Genomic DNA, 20013 nt, shown 5'->3' with positions numbered 1-20013 from the left:
GCGGTGCCGTGTATCCCGATCAAGTCTGTTAGTCTAGCGGTTAGTCTAATGGTTACTGCCCCTTCTCCCCCAGTGTCCCCGGCCCCTGGCAACCACCAGCCTGCTCTGTGTCCCTATGGATTTGCCTCTTCCGGACTTTTTACATAAATGGAATCACACGATACACGGACTTTTGTGTCTGGCTTCTTCCATGTTGACTGATGTTGTCGAGGTTCATCTACATTGTAGTGGGTGTCAGTGCTTCATTCCTTTTTATGACTGAATCGTGTTCCTTTTCTTTTTTTTACGATTTTATATTTATTTGAGAGAGAGTGAGCCAGCAAGGGAAAAATCGAGAGAGAGAGCACAAGCGGGGAGTGGGGCAGAGTGAGAGGGAGAAGCAGACTCCCCGCCAAGCAGGGAGCCCCACATGGGGTCGGGACTCCATCCCAGGACCCCAAGATCATGACCTGAGCTGAAGGCAGATGCTTCACCGACTGAGCCCCCCAGGCATTCCTATCACGTTCCTTTTGATGTACCTGTGGTAAAGGGTGCCCAGGGCCTCACGGGGCAGTGCTTGGGGGCCCACAGGCCTCTGGGAAGCAGAGGGACGTCATGCCTCCTCCCAGCCAAGCACCTGCCAACCCTGTGCTGTATTTGTTCCTGGGCTCAGAAGTCCAAGCACGTCCTCTTGCTCTTACGTCTACCTGGTTAAGGCACGGCGAGCAGAGGGTGCTCCATGGCTCTGTCTTCCTCCTGATTGTTCCCCGGACATGCCCCCAGCTCAGGCAAGTCCCAAGGCTGCTATCCCAGAACTTGAATGATGCTCCGAAATCCTCTGTTACAGAGCAGGAGACGCGCTCTGGTTAGTCGCAGCAGAGGGTCATTTGAGGAGCAGGGAACACATGGAAAACAACCAGGCTGTGAGTTGGCCTTTTCTCAGTGCCGGAGTGCCTGGGTCCTTGGGTTCTTCCTTGGGGAACTGTGTTCTGCCAGCGCCATACCAGGCATTCCCTGGCTACACTATCCTGCCTGGATGCTGTATTTTTCTCCTGACGACGGTATGCCCCATCGTTCCCTTCTCCCTGTGTGGTCAGGGCCGCCCCTTCCTCCTCGGTCCCCTGGGCTTCCCCTGCCCCCCGGGCGTGTGTGCTCCCTCCACCTCATGGGGACCCCTCTCCATCCCTAGGTGAAGAGCAGGGCAAACGGATTCCATCCACGCCCGCCCAGACACACCTGCCTCATTTCCATCACTCGCGGCCCCCGAAGCAGACAGTGATCTGGTTCCCAGCGCATTGATGCAACAGAAGACTAACGCGCTTGGCAAAACGCCGGGGCTCCTACTTCGGGGCGCTTGTCAAAATAACAGGACACTTAGTTTGCAAAGGAAAGCCATTTACCGCCTCTCTCCCCTGCGTCTCCCAGAGGAGAGGTTCCGTCTTTTTTACCACTTGTCTTGAGCTGTACGTCTTTTTCCTACCCCACAGAATTAAGGCCGCAGCTGGTGTGAGAATATTGGCCGTGCGCGTCAGCCGCGAGCAGCAGTGGGCAGTCCAGGAGGACATCGACAGCAGCCGCGAGCAGACAACGGCCACCCTCACCTGTGTGGGCCACCACCCGGACACGCAGAGCAGGTGAGCGCCCATGTCCCCGGGTGCGGCCGTGGCTGGGGTGGGGCTGGGGTAATGTGCGCATAAATGGGGTGATGCCTCTGCCTTTAATGGGCCGTGTGTTCCTCTCGCTCGTCAGCACTGCTCAGCCGTTTGGCTTCCGAAGGGCTCCATGATGGGGCTGCGCCGCCGGAGGGGGCTTTTATTCTTTGCGCTCTCTATATACCTGTGGCCCAATTAGGTGAGCAGTCTCAGAAAATTACCTGAACTCGCATATGCACGGGGTTTGAGAACCGTACTTTAGGAATTTATTATTATTATTGTTATTGTTTGCACTGAAGACTGAAGAATGAAATGAGGACCATAGAAAGGATCTAAGAGGCGAGGGGGAAATGTACCTTTTTATGAGCAAGCAGAGGGCGGCTAGAGCAGCTGAGTAATTGTGTCTTCGGGCTTAAAGCAATCATTTTGCAGACATCACACGTGGGTATTGGTGCATGGAGTCGGAGTGGGAGGTCAGGTGAACTTGGTGTTGCCGGCATACGCTTGTCCTCTCCAGCTCAGACCCTGGCCTTGGGTTTCATGGGGCTGTGGAGGGAGGTCATTGCTAGTCACCATGCATCAGGACCCCAAAAAGGCGAAGGAGCTGTCTCCACTGTGGTAACAGCTTTTTCTCTCAAGGAGTTGGGCCAAAATGAGCCACTGGACAAGTCACCCCAGCCCCCGCCTTAAAACCACAGTGGCTCCCACTTCAGCCAGGATGAGACTCCAAGGCCTCAGCTTGGCAGGTGAGCCCCTTGCAGATCTCTGCCATCGTCATATCCTGTTCTCTTTCCTCTTCCCTCTAGTATTTAAACTCCACAGTGTTAGGCCCCCGGGGGGTACTCTGTGATCGCACCGGGGTATGGGCGGGTGGCTGGGCTCCTGAGGCTCAGGGAGGTTGGGTGGAGCTTGCCTCCTCCAGGGGAGTCCTGCGCCGAGTGCTCCCTGCCTCGGTGACTCCCGCCAACCTCGGCTAGGACCATGTCCTCCCTGCTTCCAAGAGCTCTTTCAAAGGGAAGGTAGTGAGAGGTCACGAGCCTCCTGTTAGGAATATTGACTACTCCAAGCTCAACATTCTGATTATCCTGCTTTCCCTCCCTCGAAAGGGCTTTTCATCTGCAACCTTGTGTGGCCCATGGTTTCCCTGGAAATCTGTCCGCCCGCTGAGCGTTCCCACACCCTGAACTATCAGTATACGGAGAGAGCCTAGGATTCTTATATTGGCTCAGGTGCTTTCATTCGCAAGTACTAGGATACCCACCGAACGTGGCCCCTACAACACGGTTTTACCATCTCACCTGGCAAGAAACTTAAGGGCGGGTGGTTGGCGGCTGGAAATCCAGCAGCACAGATGGTGTCACCCAAGTGTGTCCTGTCTTCCGCTCTGTTGTGCCTGGCTCACTGGCTGTCATCCTCCCTCTAGTTTGCTCATGGTCACAAGGTGGCTGCAGCAGTTCCAGGCATCACCAGCTCACCCAGTTGTTCATGAACATGGGCAGGGAGCCGCTTCTCCTGCGTATCTCTTTTTTATCAGGAAAGAAGACCCGGAAGTTGTCTCTTCAGATCTCAGGGGGAAGCGGTGGGCCCCTGCCTTTGCCCAGGAAGCGGTCTGGGAAAGTGAACACCCGGCACTATTTTGGGGAGGTGTCCTGGGGGGTGGTCTTTGTTATAAAGGAAGAAGGGCAGGAGGATGGTGGTCAGCTAGCGCAACTGGCCACACTCTTCAAACCTGGCGCCTACCAAGGGTTGTGGCTTCCTCTGTTTTGCGCTTGGGCCCAGGCTCCCTCTGGGTTGCTGGGGGTGTTGGTCAGCTGGGCTTTATTGTTGGGTGCCGCACTGATGAAGCCCAAGCATGAAGGGGTGTTGGGTTCCTCATGCTGATGGAGACTCGCAGGGGGGCTGCTACCAGGGACGACGTCTGGATCCAGGGGCCCAAGTGGCATCCTTAGTGACCTGTCCCCTGTCTTTCCTCTGGCTTGGCAGCATCTCTAGCAGGATCTTCCGTCCTGGTGGCAGGTCAGCCACCAGCAGCTCCCAGTGTCCATCCTGCTGGCGTGGTCACTTTAGGGAGGACGCCACTCTTCCCCGTCAGGTCCATGGCTCTGTTTGGATCAGTCTGGATCATGGGCCCACCAGATCAGTCACTGTGGCCAGCCCACCTGAATGACATGGCTTAGAGGATGGGAGGTGTTCTGGGGGATGGATGCTGGGGGTGGGGGCAGAAACAAGAGGGGGCCTTGCGGTTACCACAGTCCTGCTGTGCTGGAGGGGCCTGAGTGGGATGCCTCGACGTACACCCTCTGAAATCACCACTTGGGTATACATCTTGGGTATAGATCCTCCTTGACTCATAACAGGGTGACCTCCAGATAGACCCATCATAAATTGAAAATATCATGAGTCAAAGATGCATTTCACACACCTCACCTAGCGGCCACCACAGCTCAGCCCGGCCCACCTTCAACGTGCTCAGAGCACCGACGTGAGCCTCCCGCTGGACAAAATCACCTGACTAGGCACTGACGGTGACAGATGATGCACGTGGCGTCTGTGACCCTCGCGATCGCGTGGCTGACGGGGAGCGGCGGCCGCTGCCCAGGATCACAGACAGGACAGGATGGGACCGCGGATCTTAAGCCCGCGACAAGGTCTAGATTCAAAATTCCAAGTATGGTTTCTACTGAAAGCATTAATCGCTTTCACACCATCGTCCAGTCGAGCAGTTGCATGCCTGTCAAACTGTCCTGAGTTAGAAGGGTCTGTGTGAGGGCAGAATCCGTGGTCTATGGGTAGGAAATTGACTTCTTGAAATATTTGATCAAGTCGTGCTCTCTTACACTGAAGAAAAAACGTAGGCTGTGGTGATCACTTTTGGCTCTATGAGAATCAATTTTGCATTCTCTTTAGGAGAGAGAAAAAAATTGCGGGAGAAGACAAGTCGTTACATAAGCAGAGTTACATAATTATGAGACGCTCTCCTGTCTAGCATCCTCCTTTTCGTCCTTCACTTTAGTGTTTGACCTCCCCGGGGCTGGATGAAGGACAGGGATTGATGCTTTGGTATGACAATTTATACTTATCTAATATCCGTCTAAAATTCATTCCATAATCTAAATAAATAATTGCTTCTCTTTGTACTTTTCTAATGAATTGTGATGTCAAATGAGGTGTGAAATACAAGCTCATGGACCGTGGTTGCCGGCTAACAAAGTGAATATATGAATATATCCCTAACAAAACATCCCTCAGAAAGCTGTAATCTCTGAATTGTGACAACCTTGGGTGGAATAGAGTTTTTAATAGAATATAATGTACAAACTGCCTGGAATTCTGTGATAAGAATTAAAAATGTGTCGTATGGGAAGACCCAACGCGCTCAGTGAGAAAGGCAGTAAAGGTCCTAATTTAAAATATTTTAATGAACGCTCATTGTGAGGAAATGTGAGTAATAAAGATGAAAACCACAAGATAAAGAGTAGTGTTACCAAAGGAGGAGAGAAGAGATTAGAAAAATAAGCAGATTTGAAAGTGTTTGGAACAGGTAACAGGGCAGCAATGGAAACGGAAGGTAGCTGGCAGGTGGTTTGCATGGGGGCCAGGTGGGGTCAGAGACCTTGAGACAGGGTTGCTCCTTGAATGGTTTCTGTCTGGTCATTGGGAGCCAAACCTCAGCGAAAATAAGCTACAACTTTTTCTGTGCTCAGAAACCACAGTACAGAGTTCATTCTCACCTAAACATTGGAGAAGAGCTTGGGGGTGCACACGGGAAAGGGGAGTTTGTGCCTCTCCATAGGACAGAAAAGCAAAAACCCCCAGATAGATTTCTTTAAAGAAATCAACACACCCCATGTTGTTGTAAACCCAGTTCAAGGTGAAATCAAGATCAAAGTCAGATGTTTACTGTGGAGTGTTACCTTGTTGGAAAATCTGGAACCAATCTTCCAGGAGTTTTCCTTTGCCTGCTCTCATCCAGAAAATACTGGGCAAACAAAGGGATCGCCCTTCTGAATAACCTAACTCATTGCTTTTTCTGAAATTCGGCTGTTAAACGTGAAGCAATGGTGTTAGTATGAGTCACTGTGTCAAGTATCATTACGTGGATTCAGGAAACACAAACCAGGATAAATAGTTCACTGCACTTCAGGATTCTTATTTATTTTTTGTTGGAAGAAAGACAAAGACAGTTCAGAGGTAGCTGCAGCCTCCTCTGTCTCCAAGTATGAGCAGTGTTTCCTACCTGACTCCGTTTATGTTGGTTTCTTTCCTTCTCTAGAAGTTTTCATGACAGGTAAAGATAGAACACACAGAACATTTTAGTGTGTCTTTGAGGACAATTTTCTGTGATTCTGTTGTCCATTGCTTAGTTTATTTTAAAAGATGGATTGAAAAACCCTACTTATTAGGTGCCAGATGTCATTGTGAGTCTTTTAGGAAAAGTATCTTTTAAGAGTCGGCAACATTAGAGCCCCATGAGGCAGATAACTGGCATGATTGCTGCTTAACAGATGTGTAAGCTGACCAGTTTAGATGACTTCCCAAGCTCTCTGGGCCAGTAAGTAGCCAAAAACAGTCGGACCTTAGAGTCCACGCACTTATCTGAGCCCCTGGCTGTGCCTGCCTGCGGGTTCTTCCTTCGCCCTCATTCAGCGTTCTTGTCCAATCAAACTGAGAACTCGGTGACAGCTTGCCCATGGGCCCGGCAGGCCATCTGGCCGGTGGCTTGAATGGTAGCCCCTCAAAAGATGTGCACACATCCTCACCACAGAACGTGTGAATGTTTATTTGGGAAAAAGGATCTTGGCAGAGGTAATTGAAGAATCTTGAGATGAGGAGATTATCCTGGATTGTCTGGGTGGGCTCTCAATCCAATGACAAGTGTTCTCGTAAGACAGACATGGAGGAGAAGGCCATGGAGATGGATGCAGAGATTGGGGTGAAGCGGCCACAAGCCAAGGAAGCCAAACAATGCCTGGAGCCCCGAGAAACTGGAAAAGGCAATGAACAGATTTCCCCCTAGAGCCTTAGGTGGGAGCGCGACCCTGCTGACACCTTGATTTTGGAGCTCTCGCTTCCAGAACTGTGAGAGAATAAATTGCTGTTGCTGTAGGCTATTAAGTTCATGGTAATTTGTTACAGCAGCTATAGGAAACTAATACAGGGGCCTAATGATTGCTTGCTGCATGGATAGATCAAGACTTCTCAATCCTGGAGGCATGTCAAAATAGCCTGGAGGTCCTTAGTAAGCACACATTCCTTAGACCTGACACCTCGGTGGGTCACAGGCATTGATACCGTAAAGACTCTTTAGGTGATTTTTTAAAAAAAGATTTATTTATTTGAGAGAGAGAGAGTGAGAGCGCATGCAAGAGAGAGCATGCACAGCAGGATGGGCAGAGGGATAGGGAGAGAGAATCTGAAGCAGACTCCACGCTGAGCGTGGAGCTCGACACAGGGCTCCTTCTCAGGACCCTGAGATCATGACCTGAGCCGAAACCAAGAGTCGGATGCTCAACCGACTGAGCCACCAGGTGCCCCTCCAGGTGATCTTAATGTGTAGTCAGAGTTGGGAATTAGGAATGAATGGGATGTAGGAATGAATGAAATAGTAATGAATTCAAACACCATAGGATTTGAATTTTAGGATTTGAAAATAGTAGATTTAGAAACACACAATTGTTAGGTTTACAATAAAATTTGCCACTGGACACCTCTCAGTACCAGCTGCCAGGATAGTTCAAAACCAGGATTTAGGTATAGAAACATACCATGCCCTGGATCTGTCTGTAATTCATGCTACAAAGTGGTAACAGGGTTTGCCTACGGGAAATGAAGGGCTCCTCCCCCACTTCCAAAAAGAGATCAGGCTAACCAAAGAAAAGAAAAAGAGAAATATTTTAGAAACGCCACCTCTTTTCCCAGCCAGTGTGAAACTCTTTGTGAATTTATGGTGCTGGCCAGTTTTGGCATTGATCTTCTTATGTCAAAAGTAATAGATGTTCAATTAAAATTTAGAAGATACACTGAATGAGATGTAGAAGATAAAAACCATCCCTGAACCTATGTATGATTTTGATGAGTATATTCCTGTGTATGTGTTTGCATGTATGTGGCTATACACAAATATGATATTTTTGTCAATACTAGAGTTTGTTTAGCATTGAAAGCAGTTTTTGTAACAATGTAGATTAAATATATGGCAACATCTCAGGTTGTTAAATATTTGAAACAATAATTATTAGCCCCTTTGAAAACCTAATGAAAGGGGTGGACTCTCTTTCTCCCAAAATACAAATACACATAAACAACTTTTTCCCAACAATTTAAAGATTCACGGAGCCTTTCAATGAACCTGTAGTTTTAAGTGTAATATTTAGTAGCGGTATAATATTCTATTGATATTATAGATCCTCTATTTATTTACCATGTTTCATTTTTTCCCCCCTTTTCAACATTCCTTTTCAACATTCTTTAAAAATGTAAAATGTCTTTTGAGTACTTCGGTGGTCAGTCTTCAGGAGAGAGTGCTAGAAGTGAATGGGTCACAAGACATGGCGAAGTTTTAAATTTTTGATGATTTGGTGAAATTTTTCTGCTGGTTGGCACCGACAGCTCTGTGTGGGAGTGCCCTGTTCTTGGTTCTTTTGCCAGCACTGGGCAGTCATTGCCTCAAAAGGATAATTTGATAGCTGGAATATGGCTGTGTTCTTGTAGGCTTAATTTCCAATCACCTGATTTTTGGTGAAATTTGAGTTTTTCCCCATGTTTGTCTGCAAGCGTCTTTCCCTACTTTGTTGTGCTTCCTTTTTATTACTATATTGTCACTCTAGCAATGTTTTAGGTTTTGTGTGGTCTAATGTAGTCATTATTGTTATTCAAGTGAAGGACTCCCGCCTGGAGGAGGGGGTGGCCTGGGGTGGAGCAGGATGCCTGAAAACCCACCCATCAGCCTCGCCTCTGAGTGATGTCAGAGGAGACCAGAGCCAGCCCCCAGCACAAGTGGTAAAGATAGATTTCATCTGGAAACCGTTGCAAGAAAGGGAAAAGAGACCTCTGCGTAACCCATAGAGACATGGGAATTTATAGCCTAGGAACAGAGTGGGGGTGGGGTGGGGTCAGTAGATGGTGCAGGACTGAGAGGAGTCATCCTGGGAAAGGGGGCCATCCTGGCCAGACCAAACCAGATTCTTGCTGAGGTCAGGCCACAGTGATCAGACAGCAAGGGTGGGGATAAGGAATTGGGTTAGAATATAGAGAATGAGCAGATATCAGGAGAGGGGGTATATTCTGTCTAAACTGACTCAGCAGGATCCTTGCTATAATTGGGCTCTAAAGGTGTGGCAGGGACATGGAGGGAGTGCTCAGAGGAGCCCACCCACAGTCTGGTTAAGGAGAGAGTCTGTCCATGACTGTGTGCAGCAGAGCCCCCTCCTGACCTGGCAAATCCAGGTAGTGTGAGTGACCGCTGAACCTTTGTCATCTTAGGCCATTGAAGTTTGGGCTTCAGTTGTTACCAGGCATAACGAAGTCTATGCTGACTGATACAAAGAGCTTTCAAGTACACATTTCACACATAGTAAGACTTATCTGAGCACTTGTAGGTTACAGAGCAATTGAGCAGAAATTATAGGGAATTCTCAGCTTTCCCCATTATTAACATCCCCATTAGTGTGGTACATTTGTTTCAATTGATCAGTTAATACTAATACATTCTTTTCTAAAAAGGATTTTATTTATTTATTTATTTATTTATTTATTTATTTATTTATTTATTTATGAGTGCGAGCAGGGAGTGGGGCAGAGGGAGAGGGGGAGAGCGAATCCTAAGCAGGCTCCCCGCTGAGTATGGAGCCCGATGCCAGGCTCAATCTCACGACCCCGAGAGCATGACCTGAGCCGAAATCAAGAGTCAGATGCTTAACCAACGGGGCCACCCAGGTGCCCTCTGATATATTCTTTTTAACTAAAGTATGTGGTATATAGTAGGATTCACTCTTGGTGTTGTGCATTCTGTGGGTTTAGACAAATATATGATGTGTGATTTGTGATAACTACCATTCCAGTATCAAAAACAATAGTTCCATTGCCCTAAAAACCCTCTGTGCTGCACCTATTTATCTCTTTCTCCCTCCTCCAGAATCCCTGGCAACATTGATCTGTTTACCGTCTCCATTACTGTGTTTTTTCCAGAATGTCATGTAGTTGGGAGTCATACAGCCTGTAGCCTTTCCAGACTAGCTTCTTTCACTAAGTAATATGCATTTAAGGTTACTTTGAGTCTTTTCATGGTTTGATCACTCATTTATTTTCAGCACTGAATAATATTCCATTGTCTGGATCTACCACAGTTTATTTATCCATCACCTACTGAAGGACATCTTTGTTGCTTCCAAGTTTGGGCAATTGTGAATAACGCTGCTATAAACATCCGTGTGCTAGTTTTGTGCAGACATAAGTTTTGAGCTCTTTTGAGTAAATACCAAGGAGTGTGATTGTTGGATTGTATGTAAGAGTACATTGAGTTTTGCATGAAGCTGCCAAACTGTCTTGCAAAGTAGCCTGCCACTGTGCATTCTCGTCAGTCGTGAACAAGAGTCCACTGTTCCGCGTCCTCATTAACACTTGGTGCTGCTGTGTTCTGGATATTGGCCATTCTCATAGGTGTGCAGTGGTATCTTATTATTGTTTTAATTTTCAATCCCCTAATAACATGCGGTGTTTAATATCTTCTCATAGGCTTATTTTCCATCTGTATATCTTCTTTGGTGTGTGTTCAGATTTTTTTGCCCATTTATAAATTGGGTTGTTTGTTCTCTTACCGTTGTGTGTTAAGAGATCTTTGTATATTTTAGATACCACTCCATTATTGGTTATGTGCTTTGCAAATACCCTCTTCCAGTCTGCGGTTTCTCTTTTCATCCTCTTATTCAAATAAACATTTTGCGTAGTGATCCCATCCATGTCTGCAATAATTTCCTAGGTTTCAAGGTGACTATATTTAGGTGACTCAGAAGTTCCCCTAATTCTCAAGATGGCTGGTTTGGGGCAGAAAAATCCATATTTGGGTGTTCTGATGTGGTTGGAAAAAAACCCCATGTCTTACTTTGACTCTGAGTCTTCCTACTGACCAGGAGGGCCTCTCTGGTTGAGGATGTCATCCCTGGCAATGTACAGGCTCACATAGCTCATTCCTAGAGTGCCCCTGTGGCCACCTGTGGCCTCTCCCCACTAATCCATTCTGCCACCAGCTGCCAGACTAATCTTAAAACACCATTTTCTTCCAGACTTCATGGCTCCCTATTGCCTATTGCCTGTCTCAGCAAGTGTTTGCAATTGGCTAGCTTTTACAGTCCTTTTTAGAAGCAGGGCTCTGTCAGGATGCTCAGAACTCTGCAAGAGTGGATGCTGAGACAGCCAGGAGGGGCCCTCTGCACCGTAATAGGACAGGAGACCAAGGGCAGTGGAATAAAGAAGAGGACACAATGGATTCTATAGGGAGGGATCCTGGAAGTCATGTCAGAGGCGGTGACATTGGAACTGGTCCTTAAAGGATGAGAAAGTGTTTAAAAATAAACATTTCTGGAAAGGTGACCTATTACGCCATTCTTTATATAATATTAACACTGTATTGTGTTAGACTTCCAGAATTGTCTTTAATGCAACAATTTGATAGTGGTTGGATAGTCTTAGGGTATGGAGCTTCTGTGTTGGGTGGACCTGGATGGGATACTTTGAGTAGTCTAGGAGAGGTGCCAATGTGGGAAGCATTTTTGGGGGTTATTGGAAGCAGATCCTACCAAATACAATGCCTATGCTATATACTACCGCCCTTAAATATCAGAATATCCCCGTGAAGAAGATAGCACTATTAGCCCCACTTCCAGAGGGGGAGAGTGAGGCTCAGAGTATTAAGGGCCTACAGTTGCATAGCTGTGACTGGTGGGCCTGGGATTTGCACCCAGACTTCAAGATTCTAGAACAGTGCCTGCCACACGTTCGGCACTCAGCTGATAAATGTCAATAATTCTAAGCTCAGGGGTCCTTTCTCAGCACCAGAGTTACCTCCAAAAGAGAAGGGGATGGTGCCAAAGAAAAACACTGCCCAAGATTTTGGTGCCTTCTCCAGATCCCCAATTTAAGCTACTTCGTTCAAGGCTATGGGAAGCTCAGCCTTAATTGCCACATTGCCGGTTTCATGCATTGTAGGTCCTTTGTGAAATAGGAATGGAGAAGAGAGTTTCTCTTAGAAATTCCAAGTGTCGTTTAGGTTCTGACATGCCCTTTCTTACTGAGTACAGATTTTATTTCTGTTGTGAGATTTAGCTTTTGTAGTTCGCTTATGCAGGGAGAAATGGAGCCAGAGGAAATTGGAGGTTTTCTTTACAAAGGTCTGCCAGCATGGTGGTTTTAAACCGGAGCCCTGACACCAGATTTCTGATGGGCAGTTGATGAAACCAACCAAGTGGATTTAGACAGTTCACCCAGGGCACCAACAAGAAGGACAGGCCAGCTCCAGGATCCAGGACTGCGGAGAAACTTTCAACATCTCTCCCTTGTGAAGTCTACATTCTAGTGGGATGAAACAGACAACGATAAATGTTTACTCTTAGGTGGAGGGAAGTCCTAGGTAGCTGAGGTCATAATGGAGTGGGTGGGCCCTCATCCAGTACGACCAGTGTCCTTACAGAAGGGGGAAGTGCGGACATAGACACACACACAGGAGGAGTGCCATGTGGCAGAGAAGGCAGGGATCAGGGTGATGCTTCTGGAAGCCAAGGAACACCGAAGATTGTTAGCAGACCACCAGATCTAAGGGAGAGGCAAGGAACAGATTCTGCTTCCAGCTCTCCGGAGGAACCAACCGTGTTGCCGCCTTGATCTTGGGAGCCTCCAGGACTGGGAGGGGATCACTTTCTGTTGCTTAAACCACTTGGGTTTTGGTGCTTTGTTATTGCAGCCCTGGCTCACGAAGGCACTTGCCTGCTTTGTCCTCTCTCGGGCATGCAGATCTGTGGCTGAACTCTTCATGGTCAACTGGCTGGTTGGTTCCAGGGCATCTTCTCCTCTGTGTCTCAGAATGATCTCCCCAGGAGAAGATGCCATCTCCAAGTCTATTCTGCCATCTGTGAGGTTTTCTCAGATTCAAGCGTGGCTGGCTCATCTGCAGAAACAGATGTGTGCAGGTGGATAATTCTGGTGGATGCAGTATTCAGGGGTTCATGCCACACACTCACTTGGCCAATAGGTATTGGACTAAAAGCATCAGTGGAGGAAGAAGGCCAACACCTTAAGTGCCATGCAGACCACTCTGTCCTGGAGGGAGCACGGCCAGGGTGGGACAACTTACACACGTGTTTTCAGTTCTTTTGGGCACATACCTAGGAGCGGAATTGCTGGCTCACACGGTCATTCTGTGTACAACTTACCGAGGAGCCGCCAGACTCTTTTCCACCGTGGCTGGCTCGTTTCCATTTTAGTTTCCCAGCAGCTGTGTGTGAGGGTTCTAATTTCTCCATATCCTTGGATGGCTAAAGAAAATGTGGTCTCTCCACACAGTGGACTGTGATTCAGCCAGGAAGAGGAAGGAAGTGTTGACACCTGCTATAACCTGGTTGCCCCTCTGTGAGCATGGCGCTCCGTGAGGAGCCAGACGCAAAATACTACAGAGTGTGTGGTTCTGTTTATATGAAGCGTCTCCAGTAGGCGCATCCACACAGACAGAAAGTGGATGACTGCTTGCCAGGGGCCGGGGGGGAAGTGGGTGTGAGGAGTGGCTGCTGCTGGGTCTGGGGTTCTTTGTTAGTCTGAGGCAAAATATCTGGAAGTAGGTGGCATGATATTTGTACACCTTTGTGAATGTGCTTACTGCCACCTAGTTGTAGGCTTTAAAATGGTAAATTTTATGGTATGGCCACAATAAAAAGCAAAACAACAAAAAAGAGATCTTTTCTCTGCAAAAGTCACCCGTAATGTGCTTTCTGGCCAGCTTAAGAGACGTTCCAAGGCTATTTCTGCCATGTAATTTTTACCTTCCATGTGGTCTTTTTCATAAATCCTTACATAAGAGTGAACTCTCTACTCCAGCAAGAGTTTCAAGAATTAAACACATTTTGAAGAATTTGAAGCTAATGGTATCCGGGCTCATGGTTGCCGTGGGTAGGTGCTGTGTCAGGGAAGACCCTAACAAGGTTTTGTGGAGGTCAGCAACAGCTCCGGGTTCAGTCTTCGAGGGCGGTGACTCTTAAACCACGGAGCTAAAACACCGCTTGCTGAGGAGCAAAAGCCAAACCGGGAACAAACGGATGAAGGGGGGCCCCGCAGTCTGCCAGGCTCTGTGCGCAGGTGTGAGGGTGAAGCAGCAAGGAAGAAGCTGGCTGCCCCCCTTGTCCATGCAGACATGTAGTTTTCCTTCCCCTAACTCATGAATGATTTCAAGCATACTTTAAAATCTAGAGGATGTTGTAACAAACGTCCATCTATTTACCACATAGCTTTATCCCAGTGGGATGCTTTCCCAACGTGGTGCCTGCAGAGCTTAAAAAAAAAAACAAAAGAAAACCAAACCAACACAACTCTCCCTTTTTCACTCGCCCTACTCCCTCCTTAGAGGGAACCACTCTCCTGAATTACATGTACATCCCTTTATGAATGCTTATGTAATTTTACTCCGTAGGTAACTGCTGTGGTCACAATGTTGGTGTCTCTTCAAAAATTCACATATTGAAATCCCAACCTCAAGATGACAGTGTTAGGGTGTCGTTGGGAGGTAATGAGGTCATGAGGGTGGAGCCCCCCATACATGGGATTAGTGTCCTCATCAAAGAGACCCCAGAGAGCTGGCTTGCTCCTCCCACCACGTGAGGACACAGTATGAAGGGGCCAAGGGGCCGTCTGTGAGCCAGGAGGTAAGTCCTCACAAGACACTGAATCTGTGGGCACCTTGATCTTGGATTTCCAGCCTCCAGGACCAAAAGAAATAAATTCCTGTTGTTTATAAGCCACCCTGTCTGTGGTCTTTTGTTATAGCAGCCTGAATGGTCTAAGACAGATACCTTTCCATAGATAGTGTGTTGTGTTTTTGAACTTTATATAAATGGCCTTGTGCTATAGGAATCATTTTGCAACTTGCCTTTTTTGCTTAGCGCAACATTTCCTGAATTAAACCCTGTAGAGGCACGTGGCTACAGCTCTTTCTCGCCCTACTCTATAATAGTCCATAATATAGATATTCCATAATTTATTTACTTGTTCTCCTGTTGATGGATGACTGTTATTTAAACTTCTCCTCATATCGATCTTAGTGCCCATTGTTGTATGTACTTTATTAAATATTTGCACTAGATCCTCTGGGATAGTGGTTTTTTAATTGGGGGGCAAAAAGGGGGTGTTGTAACACATTCATGAGTCATGACAAGCATTAAAAAAAGAAATTGAATAGATTAGCACAGAATAGAAAACATCAGAGTCCCTAGCATGTAATAAGGGAAGTATTTCATGAAATTTCAGTGTCCTTTTTGTGTCTGATTTTCCTGAGTCGCCGTGCCAGATCTACTCTTTGCTGGAGGCTGGAGTGAAAAACGCAGGCTCCGCACGCAGCTGCAGAACTGTAGCCTGCTTGGGGGTGTGCATCTTCAGCTTTTTACCTGTTCCCACATTGCTCTCCAAAGTAGTAGTACCCATTGACAAGTTGTGTGTGAGGTTAGAAGGCTTCTCAACTTTCTGAAATGAGAGGCTTTTCCCAGAAGCTAGCTCTTGAATGTCTTATTTCAGGTTGATAATTCTTCTGGCTTGATTATGTGGATCTGCTGGTGGTGGTTTGTCGGAGAGACACTCATATTAAAGACACACCATTTAATTTCCCTGCTGTCAAGAGGCAGAATTAAGTCATTCCTCTTTTTAAAAGAATGATTTAAGTAGGAAATAATGAATGCAAAATGCTGTAGTTAAACATCAGCAGATACACTGATGGATCGGTTGTCACTTGGGTCTTGCGATAAAGGGAAAGAAAGTGATATTTAATCATTTTCAAAAAACAAAAACAGCGATGATGAATTTGATGCATTTGGACGCTGCGCCACTCATTAGGGCACACTATTATTTTCCAGTTAATAAAGGAACCTCGCATCTCCCCTGTGATTAAGCCGTTGCAAAGCAAAGAAGTCTTTGTTTTCAGGAACGCGCTAGGTCTCCCGAACCGCGTGAACATATGAGATCTGGCACTGGCTCAATTGGAGTCTCTGAAATCCAGGCGGCAAGTTGGGAGTCCAAGTTTGACCTGCCGAGTGTTTTTCTGGCTTTTTTTTTTCCCCTTCAGTTTGGGCCAATGCTAAAAAAATTGGGAGGTTTAACTAAAAACACACATTTGAGGCATCTCTGGAGAAAGTACAGGTCTGGACAGATGAGATCTGGCTGAGATTGAACGGCCACAACTTGACAGAGCTGACCGGCTGCTCAGTTCAGAAGGCGTCCACGCTAGCTCATTTATCGCAGTCCCCTCCACTCCCCACTGTCCCCCCAAACCCAGTAAAAGCTCTCAACCCAATTTCAGTGTGTGTGTGTTGGGGGGTTCCCCTCCCCACCAAGCAACGCTCCAACCCCAGCTGGGTGTCTTACAGTTCAGCTCACTGCTGATGCTGTCCACGTGGAGGGAGGCATCAGGTTGAGGACTCCATCCCAAAGACGGCTGTCACCCTGCTTCAGATATCAGTTGCAAGTCCAGATTGTCGCCTGTCCTTCAGACCAACGCGCTTTCGTTGGGCAGGTTCCCACGACCCCCTCCTTGGGTTTGATTAACTTGCTAAAGTGGCTCACAGATCTCAGAGAAACATGTTACTCAATAGGTTACTGGTTTCCTCCAAAGGGACAGAACCCAGGACCGGCCAGGTAGAAGAGAAGCCGCAGGTGTGGGGAAAGGGCATGGGGCTTCCCACCAACCCAAAGCTCTCTGAATCCTTTTTTTTTTTTTTTTTTTTCTGGAGGCCTCATTACAGAGATACGATTGATTAAATCATGTCCACTGGTGATCAGTTCAGTCTCCAGCCCCTCTGCTCTCCCTGGTGCTCAGGGGGGTGGGACTGAGTCCCCCTGACCAGCAGCCCCCATCCTTGGGTGTGTTCCCAAAGTCTCCTCATTAACATGAGAAAAGACACCTTTATTGCTCTCTTTGCTTAGGAAATTCCAAGGGTTTTAGGAGCCCTGTGCCAGGAACAGGACAAAGACGAAATACACGCAGGTGTCCCCCCTTACCCGCAGTTTCAGTTACTCGTGGTCAGCCGTGGTGCAGAAGCAGGTGATCCTCCTGACGAGCTGTCACAATGCCTGTGTCATTCCCATTACCACACCATTGCCTCACACATTTTCTCTCTCATCTTATCACAGGAGAGAGGAAGGAGGGCGAGTACAGTATAACGTTCTGAGAGTGGGCGAGAGCACACATCCACATAACAGTATATTGTTATGATTGTCCTATTTCATTATTGTTGATTATTATTACCGATAAACTTTATCATGGGGATGTGTGTATAGGAAAAGCTTAGTACATATACCATTCAGTACTGTTGGGGTTTCAGGCATCCACTGGGGGTCCTGGAATGTAACACCTGTGGACAAGGAGGGGACTCCTATATTTCTTGCTATAAATCACAATGTCACGCTGGGTTTGGTTGGCTCTTTGTTGGCATTTACCCATTAAGCACACGGTGGTGTTTTCTTTTAGGAAAGAAGTATCTCTCTCTTTTTTTTTTTTTTTTTTTTAGATTTTATTTATTTGCGAGACAGAGAATGAGAGACAGAGAGCATGAGAGGGAGGAGGGTCAGAGGGAGAAGCAGACTCCCCACTGAGCAGGGAGCCCGATGTGGGACTCGATCCCGGGACTCCAGGATCATGACCTGAGCCGAAGGCAGTCGCTTAACCAACTGAGCCACCCAGGCGCCCGAAAGAAGTATCTCTTGATGTCACTACTTACTAACTTTGTGACCTTGAACAAGTTCTTTAAACTCCCACCTTCATTTCACCCACTTTAGAATGAGGACAGTTTTGGTATTTGGTATTTACCTGATAGAGGATTAAACTCTTTTATCTGTGTAACGTGCCTACCCCCCAGCTTGGCGCCTCGTAAGTGACCTGTAAGGATTGCCCGAATTAATATTATTAGTATCCACTTCTGTCTCAAGACAGAGAGATGTGTTTTAAGATGAATGAGAAAGCATATTCCTTTGTAACAAAGAAGAATATCCCTATATGATTAATCTGGCAACAAAAGATTCCCATGTTGAGAGAGACAGTGTAAAGTCCCCATTGGAAATAAACCTTAGTACAACTCTGTGATAAATACACAGAAAAGGTGTATGATGAAAAACGTAATGAACTGTTAAGAGGGCTTAGATTTTAACACGGTTTCTTTCTAAATGCAAAAGAGCTGAGTGTTGCTTTTGTGAACCAATCAGGTGTGACCTGCTCGTGCTCTGTCACTGGTGGAGGGGACAGATCGGTCCCTTCAGGTGTTTGAGACCCCACATGCCCTAACCCCACACTGGACTGCAGTCCCGTGTGATCTGGGAAGAATCCCTCCGATCCAGGGAAAGGAATCACTCTGATCTTGCTTTTTCAGCAGGGATCTGGGTTCTGGGGTGCCTCCTCCATCTGATGACACCCCCCCATCGGAACCTTTTCCGGAAAGTGAGCATTCTCCTGTAGGCTCACCATGGGCTCACATGGCATACACTATAAAGAACAACCCAAACTTTGCAGACATTCTCCTAATAATTTCTTCCCTGCACGGAAATTCACCCCAAAGACTTGAATCCCAGTGCAGTGTTTTGGAAGATTTTTTCCCTCTAAAACTGATGGTCTTCACCCAAACCGCACACAATTAGGTGAATGAAAATGGACTCTTAAAGAGAATTTCCAGGTACATTTCTTGTCCCCAGAAACTCTTTTGGATTCCACTTTCACCTGTTTTGAAGACAGCAGCAGCTCTGCCAGAGGACCAGACCGTGACTGACTTCGGGACAGAAGGCTGCTGTGAGATCTGGCGCCCCTGGGCCGCTGCCGCCTCTGGGCGCTGAGCTGGGGGGTCTGATGGAGAAGCAGCGGGTCGGCTGAATTCCACGCCCCCCAATGCTCCGAGGATTGGGACTTTGAATATTACCTCTGAGTTGGGGATGTTTTTGTCATTTGCCTGAATCCTCTCCAGGGAGATAAATACCACATCATTAACAATTACGTGGTCAAATTTGGGGTCAGACTTGGTGGTTTCCTAGCCGTGTGACCTCAGACAGCTGACTCAGTCCCTCCATCCCTCCGTTTCTCATCCATGACCTGGGCAAGAGAGTAATACCTACCCACGGGTTTGCTGTGGGAACGAGATGAGATAGTTCAGCTGAAGTGTTCAGTGCAGTGCTGGGGACAAAGAAGCCCTCAGTGAACGATCTCCTCAGCAAGAGAAAGGATGTGGGGCATCTGGGTGGCTCAGTCGGTTAAGCGTCTGACTCTTGGTTTCAGCTCAGGTTGTGATCTCAGGGTCGTGAGATGGAGCCCCGCACGTGGGGTTCTGCACTCAGTGGGGAGTTTGCTTGGGATTCTTTCCCCCTCCCTCTCCCTCTGCTCCTACCCCTGTTTGCTCTCTCTCAAGTAAATAAATAAATAAGTAAATAAATAAATAAAATCCTTAAAAAAAGAGAAAAATAGGTGTTTTGGACACACAGGAATACATCTTTGTATGACATCTACAGAAATTAACTTAGGTTTTGACAGATGTTGAGGGGACCAAGCAAGGATGATCCACGGGTCAGAGTTGGCCCCTGGTCTCCAGTTGCCAACTCTCAGGCACTGGCCAGTCCCTCTGAGTGGTGAGAAAGTAGACCAAGTGATGGGTGTGACTCTCCAGTTTCTCTTATCCTGGGATACAAGCAGATTTTCACTTATCATTATTTTTTTTTAAAGATTTTATTTATGTATCTGAGAGAGAGAGGGAGCAGGAGAAAGTGAGAGCGGCGGGTGGGGGATGGGTGAGGCAGCAGAGGGAGAGGGAGAAGCAGACTCCATGCTGAGCGGGGAGCCTGACGTGGGGCTCAACCCCAGGACCCCGGGATCATGACCCGAACCGAAGGCAGACGCATAACAATCTGAGCCACTTAGGTGCCCCCAGATTTTCACTTATGATGGTGATTCTCTTTCACACTGATCAGCACCTTGTGCCACAGGTGACCATTCTTGCTGAGGGTGAGAGGTCATGTAGGGAACCAGAGTCTGAGCAGCTTCTCAGGGAGCTGTGTCTGCCTTGGGTGATGCCCCCCGAGTTCCTTCTTCAAGGTAGAGAGTGGGCCTCTGCTGGTTTTCCTTTTCCCTGTCCATGGCAGGAGACCCAGGTGTGCGGTGGAGGAT

General features: G+C 47.4%; 1 protein-coding gene across 1 annotated transcript in view; it reads left to right on the top strand.

Annotated features, from left to right (window-relative positions):
- The window catches only part of LOC123841535 (transmembrane protein 132B), a 328953-nt gene that overhangs the window by 160376 nt on the left and 148564 nt on the right, over positions 1-20013 (top strand). Inside the window, exon 3 of the mRNA XM_064578205.1 lies at positions 1467-1613. Within this exon, the coding sequence (XP_064434275.1) occupies positions 1467-1613 (147 nt within the window). The remainder of the gene's footprint in view (positions 1-1466; positions 1614-20013) is intronic.

This window comes from Mirounga angustirostris, unplaced genomic scaffold, assembly GCF_029215605.1.
Source record: "Mirounga angustirostris isolate CCGP_5_RB_7025 unplaced genomic scaffold, mMirAng1.0.hap1 SCAF_14, whole genome shotgun sequence".
Lineage (NCBI taxonomy): Eukaryota > Metazoa > Chordata > Mammalia > Carnivora > Phocidae > Mirounga > Mirounga angustirostris.
Note: the sequence above shows the minus strand (reverse complement) of the source record. Positions and strands in the feature narration are given on the sequence as shown.